We start from the raw sequence: 14,023 nt of genomic DNA, 5'->3' as shown, positions 1-14,023 counted from the left end.
CTGGTCCAAGGGACTTGAGAAGCCAGTAAGGGCAGATCACTATGAGTCCATAAGAGAAGCTCACAGATCATGTCCTTCCCTGATTTGTTGTTTTAAAATGTGGGAGAAAAACATTAAATTATGGCTTGGATAATGTTTGACTAAAGGCCATCCCTAGAGAAGGCATTTGTATCTGAATGTTCTGGAAAAAACTCCCTTAAGATGTTGAAACAATCAAAGAAGAAACTGTCCTTTGCTTAAACCACTGCAGGTTTCCCAATAGTCTCTGCCTGCTAGGACAAGCTATGGGTAGTTTTGTCTTTTTTTTAGTGACCCTTTTTATGATAGGGTGAACATGTGCAATAACACAGTGATTTACTATAAAATGGATCCAATTTGATAATTCAGTGGGACAAAAAACAGAAGCTGGGAGGGAGGAACTGATGCATGTGGATCAGAGACTTAAGTGCATGCTCATCCCCCTTCTCTCTCCTCTCTCTCACAGTGCAGGTCTTGGTAGATGGAGCCCCTGTTCGGATCCAGCTCTGGGATACAGCTGGACAGGTGAGATCATTAAGCTAAACTGAGGGAAAACCAATGCCTGGAGATCTGACAACTGTGTAAAACAGGACTTCTTATTAGCAGGTCTCGTGGGAAGGATTATGTGCAGATTTGAAAGAAGGACATGTACGAGTACGGACATCATCATCAAACCAAATTGGAGAGTTTCTTGTCCCTGAGCCTTGGTCCTCAAATGATGTAGAAGTGACATGAAGGGACCACAGTCCCATCAGAATAGATCTGTTTTCCTAGAGTTTAGGCAAAATCTTAAAAGTGGCTGCGCACAGCCTGTCAATCCCCCACAATAGATACTGACCTCAGCCTGGCACAGGGGATGTACTTTTATAGGTGTCACCATGCCACTGGAGCATGCATATGGTAAAGGGCCTTCCAGGGGAGGGGTGCTCTTTGGAGAGCTGCTTTACACAAGATAACATCTTCTCAGTGATGAGTGAAGAAATCTGGCCCCAAGTGAATGCTTATCATGTCTTGCTATAACTCCTTCATACTAGGAATATGCTCTCAGCATCTCAGAAATGAGATACTACAGTTTCTTACAGTGAGTGTTCCTTCATCTTCTCTCCCTCTTCCCCTGTAGGAAGACTTCGATTGCCTCCGCTCACTCTGTTATTCTGACACGGATGTCTTCCTTGTCTGCTTCAGCGTGGTGAACCCCAGCTCCTTCCAAAACATTACTGAGAAATGGATCCCTGAGATACGGACTCATAACCCAGGGGCCCCAGTTCTGCTAGTGGGGACACAAGCTGACTTGCGGGATGACGTCAATGTCCTGATCAGCCTGGACCGCTACCATGGAAAGCCTGTGCCCAAGCCTCAGGCTGAAGGCCTGGCTGAGAAAATCCGGGCTGAGGCCTATGTGGAGTGCTCAGCTCTGACCCAAAAGAACCTGAAAGAAGTCTTTGACACAGCCATTGTGAGCGCTGTTGAGCACAAAGCACAGCAGGAAAAGAAAATGACGGCCAAAGGGATCAAAACCCTCTCCAAGTGCCGCTGGAAGAAATTCTTCTGCTTTGTCTGAAGCTAATTTGAGAGAGGGGGGGGGAAAAAGACACCATGCCAGCACTAGCTCTATACCTTGGAGTGACTGGTCCTATGGCTCCAGCAAGGAGGGGGCTATGAGCTCCTGAGGCTGGGAGACCTGGCTCTTGCTGGGTGTCGGCATGCCATGCCTAGGAAACATGAAATGGACTTCATTGCACCAAGCTATTGAATGGTCCATGCAGCGTTAAGCACCTGGAAGATATGCTTGTGGTGCTCCAGATCAATGGGAGCTTTTAATACACTAAGATTCAGGGCTACCAAGTGAGCAGACTTTATGATGTCTGGTGTAACCAGTTTCTTGTCTGAAACTACCTAAAAGTCCTGTCCCAGCATTGTCTAACTCTGGTTTAATACCTAGGCTTTCTCTACTTCAGCTGTTCTAAAGTCTTGGTTGAGAATAGGGTGAGGGCTTCTTGGAAGACCACAGGGTGGGCTGATGAGTCTAAAAAGTAGATCTCGGGTTTCCCCTCTAGTTCTGATTCCTAAAGAAGATGGTGTTGTCTAGACACAATAAAGCAGTGCTCTTTTTATAGACCCTTTACCAGGGATTTCAAGTACCTTTCAAGAGGGATTACACCTGAGGTGTATCCCAGGAAAAGCCTAAGGGGAAGCACACTACTAGCCATATTAATCCATAAAGGGGCTCCCTGGCACAGTACATTGTAGAGCTACAGCCACATGTTTAAAGTTAACACTACTTAGAGCCCCTCCCCTGTTTGAGATGTCCTTTTGCTTGATGTACAGAGATGCACAAAGACAGTGGTATGATTTGAAGAGCTTGAAATGCAGCAGGGAAGTGGAACATGGGCAGGAAGAAGGGAGAAGCAGGTAGTGGGAGAAGCATGTAGTGGAAGGAAAAGAGAAATGTGATGCAAAGGAGAGAGGAAAGGGAAAGAAGGAAGCAAAAGAGGAAATGGGAAGAGGATGAGGAGGAACTAGGAAGGAAGTTCTTATCCTGTGGCTGTAGTTGTGAGATGTAAATAAGGGATTCTTTTGAGCAATAACACACAATTGCTAATAACCTCACCTTCTTATCTCTTCCTGCCCCCCCCCCCCGGGCAAGATATTATTGGTGCCTTGGGCTCAATCTCCAGTAGGCATACTGGAGGTAGGGGCAGGGGAGAGGGCACAGTTTCTTTTCAAATCAAATCCTTAATTTGGGTGCTGTACAAAAGAGCAAGACAGCATGCAGTTCACTTTACCTTGTTCAAGCCCTGGCCCTTGAGGCTGCAGAATGGGAGCTGAGGTGTATAGCTCCTCTTCTCTCCTGCTGCTTTCTTACAAGTCACACTGAAGCCAAGAACTGAAGAAGGTAACCCATTAGGTTCTGACCATATGGAGAGATCCATGGTGTCTGCTCTCTGACCTGCCCTGGAAAGGAGCCTGTTCTGTCTCTGCCCCTGCTCCCCTTACAGCAGAGCTCGGGCTCCTAATGAGTTATTCACAATTCTCATTATTGAGCTTTTCTACACTGTCTAAAAAGTCTTTCATAAAGACATTTCACTCCAGTTCATGCGACGGGGAGTATGGCAGACCTACCTAGCAATGGATCCGAGCATGAGACGGCAAGCCATCTTTCTTTGGGCACTCATCTCTGTGTCCTGTCTCTGGAAATACTGTGTTTAATTACTTTAGCTAGTCAACAGAGGCCAGAATGGGGCCCTGATCTAAATGCTACGCATACAGGTCTTTGACAGTTTCCCTAATCACAGAGGTACAGTATATGAAAGAGCCAAGCTCTGAACGTGCAATGCTGTCGTTCAGCCCAGGATGGAGTGCTACCTGTTGAGGCCTATAGTCTGCTTGGGTTGCATCCTTCTGTTAAAGATGAGGGTGGCTGCAGTTGTTCCATGTTGTACAAACTTGCCACTGCGCCCATCCCTAGACCTGCAAAGCTTGGGCATCTCTGCCCTTATAAATGAACATGCCCCCACTGGTGCTAAAGCTTAAATTAATTCAATCGGATCAAGTTAAGCTGTGCCAGGCTCCAGACAATGCAGATCAGCAGCTGGAACTGAAGACGTACCCTGGCATGTATTGCCATTATGCATCCTTGGGCAGGACACTGTAAATTGAACATCGCTCTTAGTCACTGCTGTACTGCTGTGGGTACTTCTGTACTGTGTAGGGCAACACTGCTGTCCCTCTAGTTCAGTTTGTATATTGGGTCTTTATGCATTTCCATACTCTGAGCACAAGCACCAAGATGTGGGCTGGCAACAACCTCGCCTTTACCATTGGACATGATCCTCAGGATGACATCTGCAGGATCACCTGGGGAGCAATAGATTTCTCTCATTCTTCAATGTGGAAAAGGTGTGGGGAGGGGAGCAGGCATTGTCCTGTAGTTCCTCTACATAGTCCAGGAGTTGCTTTGTCTCAGGAAAGAAGCTGTACTGATAAAGAGCTGCTTTCTTCCACCAGTGACTGTATCTAATGTTTGTTCAAATAAAATGGTTCTGTTTAAGTATGGCTGAAGTCTGCTCCTAATTTCACTAGTGGTAAAGTGACATGGGGCCTGATGAAGGAAATGGAATTGTTCTATGTACTAATGTAGCAGAGCTTGTCTTCTCCCTCTAACCCCCATCCCCAGCCACTTTTTCCTGGCCCACTTTTTCATTAGCACTGATGATTTTTATCCTCTCTGCTCTCCAGTTCAATTCACTGATGGCTTGCAGCAATGAGAAACTGGATGTCTCTCAACTATCCAGGGGAGAGCTGGGAAGCCAGGCTGCTGGAGAGGAATTTAGCAGAAAGTTGAAGAATTGGTGGAAAAGAAATACACTGAAGGACGGGTGGGTGCTATTGCAAATCCATGACAGGGGAAGTGGAGGTTATTGCTGAAACACTGGTACGGGAAGGGTTCCTGGGAGCTGGACTGATTTGATATGCTGCTTCTGTGAGGTGCCCCAAGTTCAGCCAGCCCTTGAATGTGGTGTTGGTGGTGTTTTGTTTCTATTAAAAATGAAGCAAAACAAAACACACTTCTGTGCAAAGATCAATGCTGGAGCCTATAGGCTGCACAGGGTCTAGGCCTAGCCTTGCTGCTCGCCACAGGTCTGCCCCTGATTATTAACTATTAAAGATGGGGGAATGACCTGCCATTGGAAGTAACAGCAAGGTGTGAATGAGCTCAGAGTGATTCAGTCCAAAGGCCCACATCCTGTCATGTGAACAGCAAAGTGCCTGAAAGCTGGAGACACCATCAATGAATAAGTCTGAACTAACAAGAGGAAGCTGTTTTTACAGCTTGCAGTCTCATGTCAATGTGTTGTTGGAATGGCCAAACTCATACAGACGGAAGGCAGGGGAGATCTGCGCCTTTGAGATATAATATACATCTCTGATTTAGTTAAACTTTTCATAAGTAAAGGGCTTACTTCATCAGATGCTGTCTGTAGGGTGCAAGTCTCCCCCACCTTCTGCCTGACTTCAGACTAATACTGATACCTCCCCCAAAGTCATATTGGGCAATGGGCATCTTTAAGCCTTGTCCACCCTTGCCCTGGCCACCTCACATAGTAGCAGACCCAAGGTGCAGCCTGGTAATCATTTGAGCTATGGCCCAGTTCAGACATGACTTGGCATTGCTAGGCAGATTCAGCCATTTTCCAGCTGTGTCTTGAGATCATACTAAGGCCTTGAACAATGGGATGGAGCAGATCCAGAAGTTCAACAATGAGAATGAGGCTTGGGTTTGAATCAATATCATCTGCTCCAGGCAGGCTTCACTACAGAGGATCTGGCCTGTCCCAGAAATATACTAGTTTAATAAAATTGCTTTGCTGCATGCATGCTTCCATGCATTTTTCATGGATTTTAAGGCCAGAAGGAAGCCTGCTAGTCATTTAATCTGATCTCCTATATCAGTGGGGGACAACCTTTTTAGCAGCCACACTATAAATTAGCGTTCCACACTTCCCAAGTGCCTCTCCAACCCCTTTCCCTTAACTGATCTGCTGCACAGCTTCCTGCTCCCTGCCTCATCTGATGCTCTACTTTCTGTTTTCTACCCTGTCTGCCACTGTGTTGCCTTTCCCCTTCCTAATCTGCTGACAAACACAGGCTGCCTGTGCCATTTGCAGCACCCACACTGAAGGTTGGCCCTGTCCTATATAATATAAGCAGTAAACTTCAAAGAAAAAATATGTACAAAATATATGGTGCATCTCTTATTTGCCCACAGATCCATGCCCTGACTCCTGATCAGCACTGTCCTGTCTGTCTGTCATACATGCACTCAAGTAAGTACTAGAGACTTTTAAGGAAATACTTGTAACTATGAGCTACATGGATGTGTGAGGCCATTTTTTCTCCCTGGTTCCATCAGCCTAGTCCTACTCTCATTTGATGTACTCAGGGCTCTGTTCCTACTGCAAAGTTTCTGCCCTTCTTGCACGCACAGCCCACCTGGTCTGTTTACACCAAGGACATAGTTCGGGATAGACCTGGTTTGCCCACTCTTCAGCTCTGCCAGGATTAAAAATGTTGAGAGCAGGTGACAAACTGCTGATGCTGCTTTAAGCACCGTGGTCATGTAACCCTGCTTAGGGTAGTTGTTCTAGTCACTGCTGGTAGCCACACACTTATCCACACTTATCTGCACAAGAACCCCCAACATTGTTAGCTCTGATAGAGCTGAGCTCTCATGTCAGCAAGCATGGGAAAACAGCCCTGCTGTAGAAAGGGCCCTTTTGTTTCTCTATGGAGCAACACACCCTAAATAAGCTTAGCTGTGCCTAATTTGCTCCCAGCTGGCAGGGCATCCTTGTGCTTCCTCTAAACACTGGCTGGGAATTAATCACCAAAGTGCCAGCCATTATCTGACTCAATGCAGCTTCCTTTTAGCTGCAGGTGGGACAAGGCTTTAGGGTCCCTGTAACATATGTTTAGGGCCTGTTGACACTGCAAAAACCAAGCTGTGTTTTTACCATATCAGGGGACTGCTTGGTTGCCATGGATGCAGCAGCAGCGCTGAATTTGCAGTGAAGCTGAAACATTTGGTGTCAGAATGACACTAATTAAAACTCCTCACAACCTTGTCTAAATGCAGCTCTCACCAAGAGCAATGCTCACCCTGGCTACAACATGGCTTGTTTCCCATTTTACAAGAATTATATAACTGTTAAAATGCTATGCTATAGACTGTGAGGATAAAACAGGCGTATAAGAACTACTGTACTAGAGTGCAGCTAGCAAGAACCTTGTTTTAGACCCAACTTGCAGTGCAGCTCTGATCCTTTAACAGAAATCAGAGAGCTGTCCCATCCTGCATCTGGTCCTCCTCAAACCTGCTTGCCCATGTACACTACAGAGTGCAGCCCAGGGCTTTCTGTATTAGCCGAGTATTCCCGTCACCTTAATACTGTATTGCACTACCAAAGATCTATTGCACAAAAAGAGGTATGTTTCAACCTATCCCTTAGACAGGTTCCTTTTACTATCACATCATGTGATTGTCAGTTCCCAGGGTGACACTTTGCCCTTTCCAGCCTGGCCTAACTGGTTCTGGAAGGCAAGGATGAGATGTGGGCCCCATCTTTCTTCTCCCTTCCCCCTTGCAACCTGGCCCCCAGGGCTGTTGTACTCTGCAATACACGTGTTTCTGCTTATACGGTGGAGCATCACTTGTTGGAAATTTGGCTCAGAAACAAGTTTCACCGCAAGACACTGAGCCAGGTTGTTTCTTTCCCATGAGATAATCTTGGGTGGGGCAGACAATCTCTTAAAATTAAAACACAATGAAAATAAATGGTTTCCCAGGGGTTAGCATAAATCCTTCTTCTTTTGTTTTCTCACGAGCCAAGCCAAGGGTTTATCACCAGCTCCATGTTACACAGGGTAACTCTACCGTCTCCAGAACAGCTCAGCCTCCGTGCTAGGTTTCCAGTTCTCAGCAGAGCTGGGTGGAGTCGTGCCTGCTGCTCCTCCAGCTGTGTATCAGCAACATAAGCCACCCTGTAGGAAACTCAGTGGTTGCCAAAGGAATTGGACTCCATGCCACAAGTGGGAGGGGTGGGAAAATGCATCCTTTTTATACAGGAGCATCTCTAGGCCTGCAAAGGATTAAGGATGTGCAGGGCAGAGGGCTTCACAACCTGCTCAGTTTTGTTGAATACTGGAATATGGGAGAGAAGGGTCAACTGTCTTTCCTGAACAAGTCCCCAATACATCCAATCCTGCAGCAGCTGGGAGATGTTGGCCAGAAGTGCTCAGGCCCCCTTCACCCGCAGCTGCTGCTTGGTTGTCCAGTATTTATGCTCTGCCCTGTGACATGTTTACAACCCATCAGTTTCTACAGTCTCTGAATACAGTGGCTCCACTTCTGCTCAGGCTTTCAACAACTGACCTGTGTGGAGTTAGGCCCTGCTAAATCAAGAAGAAACAAGAGCAGTGCCAGGTCTAGCAGAAAGAACTAGCACATACTAGTCTAATTACTGCCTGTGTCACAATTATGCAGCTCTCCAAAACACAGTGCGACAGACACTGCCAAGGGCAAAAATGGGCCCTTGATTGTCTAACTGGGCCTTCTTTTGTCCTATGAGTAATTTGTTATCTCCCTTAAAACATGGCTAGAACAGGGCCCTTGATATATATGTCTAGACCAGATACCAGAGGTTTCCCAGTACTCCTTCAGATTCACTCGCTGGTGATGACAGAACATTAGTTAGACAGGACTCTAGGTAGTCACTGTTGTTTTAAGCTCCATGTTGGCTCTGCTGGCTCAGAGTAGGTTTACCCAATCCAGAGGTCAATGGCATTCATCTAGACCAGAGGTTCTCAAACTGTGGTCTGTGGACCACCACTGGTCCACAAGGTCCATTCAGGTTGTCCGCAGAAAGGTTGTGGAACAACAAAGACAAATTGAAGGTACTCCACCTAGGGAGGAGGAATCCCCAGCACACCTATAGGTTGGGGGATGACCTCCTCAGCAGCTCAGCAGGATCTTGGAGTCATAGTTGACTCCAAGATGAACATGAGTCAACAGTGTAACGAAGCCATCAACAAAGCCAGTCTCACCTTATTGTGCATTAGCAGATGCATGACCAACAGATCGAGGGAGGTGATGCTCCCTGTCCTACATGGCACTAGTCAGGCCACAGTTGGAGTATTGTTCAGTTCTGGATGCCGCATATCAAGAGGGATGCGGAGAATCTGGAGAGGGTCCAGAGAAGGGCCACTCATATGATTAGTGGCCTTTGTACAAAAGCCTACGAGGGGAGGTTGAGAGATCTGGATCTCTCCAGCCTTCACAAGAGATGTCTGAGGGGAGACCTTGTAGCAGCCTGTAAGTTTATCAAGGGATGACAACAGAGAGTTGGAGATGCACTATTTACCAAGACACCCCTAGGAGTAACTAGCAATAATGGGTACAAACTAGTGGAGAGTAGATTCAGGTTAGACATCAGGAAGAAATTTTTCACAGTAAGGGTGGCCAGAATCTGAAATGGGCTGCCAAGAGAGGTGGTACTATCATCTGACTTGGAGGTCTTCAAGAGGAGGCAAACAGGCACCTGACTGGGGTCATCTGACCTCAGTCCTTTTCCTGCATGGGGCGGGGGGTCGGACACGATGATCCTTCTGACTACAATCTATGAATCTATTAATCTAAGAATATCTGTACTTGGCCCTGCACTTGATGTAATTTTTCTGATGGTGGAGATCAAAGCCATTTTGATGACAATGCCAAAAGATGTTTATTAAATGGTCCACTGAGACCCTTAGCAATTTGCAAGTGGTCCACAAAAAAAAAAAGTTTGAGAACCACTGATCTAGACAAAAACCTCAACCTTTTGTAGCACACCAGAGCTGAACTGCTGGTGACGACAGTCAGCTCTTACAGAAGTCAACCTAGTATCATTAAGGATATGGTGCAGGAAAACACCAGCATTTCATACCCTGGCCATCTTGGCACAAGGAAAAACTTCCAGGGCTGGTAGAATTCTAAGGAATCCAAATTGCATGAACCTGGAGACTGAATTCTTCTCTCTCATCCAAGGGGAAAAGGCATCTCTGAGGAACAATGATGCAGCAGCCTGTAGAAGCCAGACTTTTGTGACTCCTGAGGCTTGGTTCCCTGTTCCCTCCTATAGGGGGTGACCCCTGTAGGGCCAGACAAGAGTCTAGAAAACTTATCTATAGCTACAGAACAGGCTGTAGTCTTGGGACAAAGATACTATTGCAGCGCACAGGACATTCTAATGCGCAGGTTAGGTTATAGGGGGCTGGCTGTACACACCAGAAACTGCATGTGTCTGTTGAAATGTGGGAATGTACCCCACTGCAGGAGTTGCTACACTATATCCCTAAAGTACTGCAGTAGCCTTGGGAGGCTGTGCCCTGGATTGCAGAAATAGCACATTCATTTTCCCCTGAAGTGACTCGGTAAGTGCCTGGGGCAATACGATGACGCACTGCACACCTTAGTTCATTTTCATGGGAATAGACTCGTGAGACACAGGGAGAGTTTCCCTGACTCTTTCTCTCCCAGCACTTCAGTCCTTGTCAGCACTCACAGCACAGATTTCCTAAGATAGCCAAAAGCCTTGAACAATCACAGTGAACCTAAGCTTTGAAGCCCAGCCAATCCTTGCTGCGAGTAAAGAGTAATCCAGGGACAGAATCCCAGGATAGGGAAAGATCCACCAGTCAGATCCACCAGTTGCTCTCAGAGAAAAATGTGCACAAGAAAACCTATAAACATTCCAGATATCAACTGCAATTCACTCATGCTGTTTTCACCCAAGATTACCATTTTCATGGTGCTGCATACAACACAGAGGAATATTCTTGTCCTTCCCTCAAGGGGATTGCAATTGTATTAAACAGAAAAAAAAACAAATCACAAAGTCCTAGTTTAGGCCTAATGTCCAGACACATAGTAAAATAGTATTATTACATTGTAAAATAGTATTATTAATATATCATTAAAGATTCTTGTATGACTTTTTTGAAGAACATCACCTACTAACCTGTGTAATTCAGCTACCTCTGGAGCAGAACGAGCTTAGAACACTAGTCCTATACCCTCAGACAGGGATGTCAAACTCATCCACCCCATGTCAAATGGGCAGTGTGGGGCCAGTCTGTGGGCCCTGCTGACAAGGGCAGGCAACTACCAGCAGTTCTCTTAGAGCAAGGGTGTCAAGCATGCAGCTCGCCAGCCTGTTCTGGCCCATGGACCGTGTCCTCCCCCCTCTCCCTCAGCATACAGGATCCAGCACCCACTCCAGCAAGTCTGGGACCCATGCTGCATGCAGTGCAAATCCCAGAGTGACTAGAATGGACGCCATACATGGCACAGTCTGGCTGAGTAGGGGTGTGTAATGTAGATCCCAAACTAGCTGCACACAGTGCCTGGCCTGGCCAAATGCCCCCACCCACAGCACAGGCCTCAAATGAGTTGGAGCAGGGGTCGCGTGCAGTCCAGTCCCAGAGCAGATGGTACACGTAGCAGAGTCTGGTTGGGGCTGGCATCACATGCAGCATGGCATTAGTTCTGGCCGGTCTGGGATCCATGCTGCGCCCCTCCAGCTGGACCACACTGTACTCAGCACCCATTCCAGCCACTCTAGGATCCATGCTGCATTTGTTTGCCCATGCAGTGCAGTCCCTGAGCAGGTAGGGCAGGTGCTGAGTATGGTGCACATCTTGGGCCCTGCATACAGGGCTGATCTGGCATACGCCATGCCCCATGTGGTCTGCTAAGACTAAAGAACAGCACCAGGGGCTGGGTGGTGGGGCACCACAGGCCAGAACTGGCCCCCAAGCTGCATGTTTGATACCCCTGTCCTAAGAGAATTTGCTGGCAGTTGTCTCCTTTTCTCAGCTATTTCCAAAGGCACTGCATAAAGCACTGAGAGAGGTGTGAAACACAGGACTCCACACCAGGAACCTGGAAGTCCTGACACCGCTCCCTTTGGAGCTTTTGGTAAGTGACTGTACCTTTCTCACGTTTAAAACAAGGCTAATGCTACCCCCCACCTCACGGGGATGATGTGGGGATGTTTAATGAATGTTTACAGGGTGCCATATGAGGGCACAGACTATCAGTGTTTCCCATGGTTCTCCCTAAGGAGGGAGGCAGTGTTCTGGGCTACATCCAAGAAATACCAGTTGCACTCCTGCCTCTTCTCAGGGTTTTATCACAAGACCCTCAATGGTTAATGTTTTCCTTAATGTACTGGATTCTTGAGATTCAGCAAGAAACTCAGCTTCATTTCAGACAAAAGGTGAGCTGTTCCAGGCGGAAAATCTTGAAAACATCAACCCAAAAGTTCAAAAACCAGCAAGTAAGTAGAAAGTAACCCAAATGCATTATTTCTGAAAAGCCCAGGGTTTTTAAGCTAAGTTACCTATTTTGGAGTAATTGGTGCATGATTTTTTAATTCTCATTTACAGCACTTGTGGGTGGCTGGCTATCAAATTCCAGGAGAAAACAGAAAAAAACAAAGCACCTCCGTCTAAGAGGTGTGCACCACATTCTGAGACTGTGTCCACACTGAAATCAGAACTGTTACTGGAGCACGTGTAGACAGATCCTGGCTCACTTTGGTCTAGCTAACTTGCGGATAAATAGTAATGAAGATATGGCAGCACAGGCATTAATACAGGACTGCCATCTGAGGTATTAGCCAGGGTCAGGGGTAGGCTTGTACAGTCCTTGCTGAAGCCTGTGTCACAGGCCTCCTAACCACTGGTACCTAAGATAGATAGACCTAAACTAGCCTGGGTGGGTCTGCCCACACTATAATCCAGTGGTTATCAGACTTCTTTAGACTCGTAGCACCTCTTGGAAAATGCTAACACTTACATTTTTACTTGTTTTTTAACTATGTATGGAAAAATAGAGCAGTTTTTCTGGTGGGAAGGACTCTGAAAGGCTGCAGCAGGTCAGAGCAATTTTAACACCTTGGATTTCTATTTGAAATCTTTGGGTTTATCTTGTGAATCATGTTTGTAAATCAAACAGTGTTAACATTGTATGGCACCCCAGGGCACCCTTGAAAGGATCTCAGGGCACGCCAGGGTGCCATAGCACCCTGCTTGAGCATCAGTACTTTTATCACACGTTCAATTGCCCTGTAGACACAGATGCAGTGGCGTACTAATGGGAGAGGCAAGGGGGCCATGTCCCCGAGCGCTGGCCTTGGGGTGGGGGACGGGCCCTCCAGGAGGTACTTAGTCCCCCAGTGGCATTTCCAGGCTTGGCAGTCAGCTGCCAGAGGAACCCCCACTCCCATTCAGCAATTGGCAATTGACGGGGGTGGGGGCACAAATGCAAGCATTGGCCCCTGGGTGCTGGAAACCCATGGTACATCACTGCACAGATATAAAAAGTTGTTCCTGAAGGATTTGAAACCTGAGTGCAGAAAGTATTATTCCTTCATTAGCAAATCGCCTGTCAAGAATGATGGGGGAAGGGGGGGCAGGCAGGGACAAAGTGCCACCAGCCACCACCACCCTGTGCTGTCACCGTCTCCCAGGAGCAGGCAGGTGGGGAAGCTTGCATGCGGCAGCTGCCACCACCACATGCTGCCGCCGTTCCACATCCAGCGCCCCCCCCCCACATCTGGCCCCACACCACCCCCACCCAACCTGGCCCACTCCAGTGGTGCCACGCCCCACCCAGCATTCTTGAAGCCCTGCTGGATGGAGCCACGCCTCCCAGACAGATGGACCAAGCTCTTATATATATATCATGATTAAAAATGGACTGTCAATACTGATAGGAGGAGTGTTGGTTAGTAGCATGGGAAGAGGGCTTTCACACTCCAAAGTTTCCATCCAGATTTAGAGCCTGTAGATAAAGAAACTGTATGCTTATGCTGAGAGTTAATGTTAATGCTGACCTCAGTGATGTGGGCTCTGACCTTCTGTGCTTTCTTATTGTGATGGTCTTCATTCACAGGCACCTTCTGACAGCTGGCAGCCAAGGAGGAGCAGGCTGCAGGAGACCTGCCAACAATCAGAAGTTATAAATAGGGACTCTTGGATGGGTCTTAGAGACTTGCCTGTAAGTGCCACTGAAGTACATCAAACCAGGGGTGTATGAATGGACTAAGTCTGTAGCCTGTCCTCCCTAGGGTGTGCTCATCCTGCATTAGTGTCTATGGCTCAACTCCAGACTAGGCTTCATCTTTGCTCATAACTGTAAAATAAATATTAGCTTACATATTCTCCCAAACTTGGCTGTCCTTCGGTGGGGGGATGGGTTTTCCTACAGGGAAAACTCTAATCCTATGCCAAGACTTTTCATATCCTGACTGGAGCTAACAAAAGCTTGTCAGGATTAATCCTCTGTATCCTCAGACAAGGCTCTCACACCCAAGCTCAGGGTGACTCAATAGAAAAACTCTGCTTCCCATTCCGGATTTCTAAGAGGTCTCCTCCCTCCTGCAGGAGAATTGCAGCTGCTGTT

At 47.2% G+C, this 14,023-nt stretch overlaps 1 protein-coding gene across 1 annotated transcript in view; it reads left to right on the top strand.

Annotated features, from left to right (window-relative positions):
- The window catches only part of RHOV (ras homolog family member V), a 12,689-nt gene extending 9,925 nt beyond the window's left edge, over positions 1–2,764 (top strand). The window contains exons 2-3 of the mRNA XM_019519025.1: positions 485–543; positions 1,139–2,764. Of these exons, the coding sequence (XP_019374570.1) occupies positions 485–543; positions 1,139–1,579 (500 nt within the window). The 3' untranslated portion in view covers positions 1,580–2,764. The remainder of the gene's footprint in view (positions 1–484; positions 544–1,138) is intronic.
- Positions 2,765–14,023: the final 11,259 nt, after the last annotated feature.

This window comes from Gavialis gangeticus, unplaced genomic scaffold, assembly GCF_001723915.1.
Source record: "Gavialis gangeticus isolate Ggan-Ray unplaced genomic scaffold, GavGan_comp1, whole genome shotgun sequence".
NCBI classification, from domain to species: Eukaryota; Metazoa; Chordata; order Crocodylia; family Gavialidae; genus Gavialis; species Gavialis gangeticus.
This window is presented reverse-complemented; position numbering and strand designations above follow the sequence as displayed.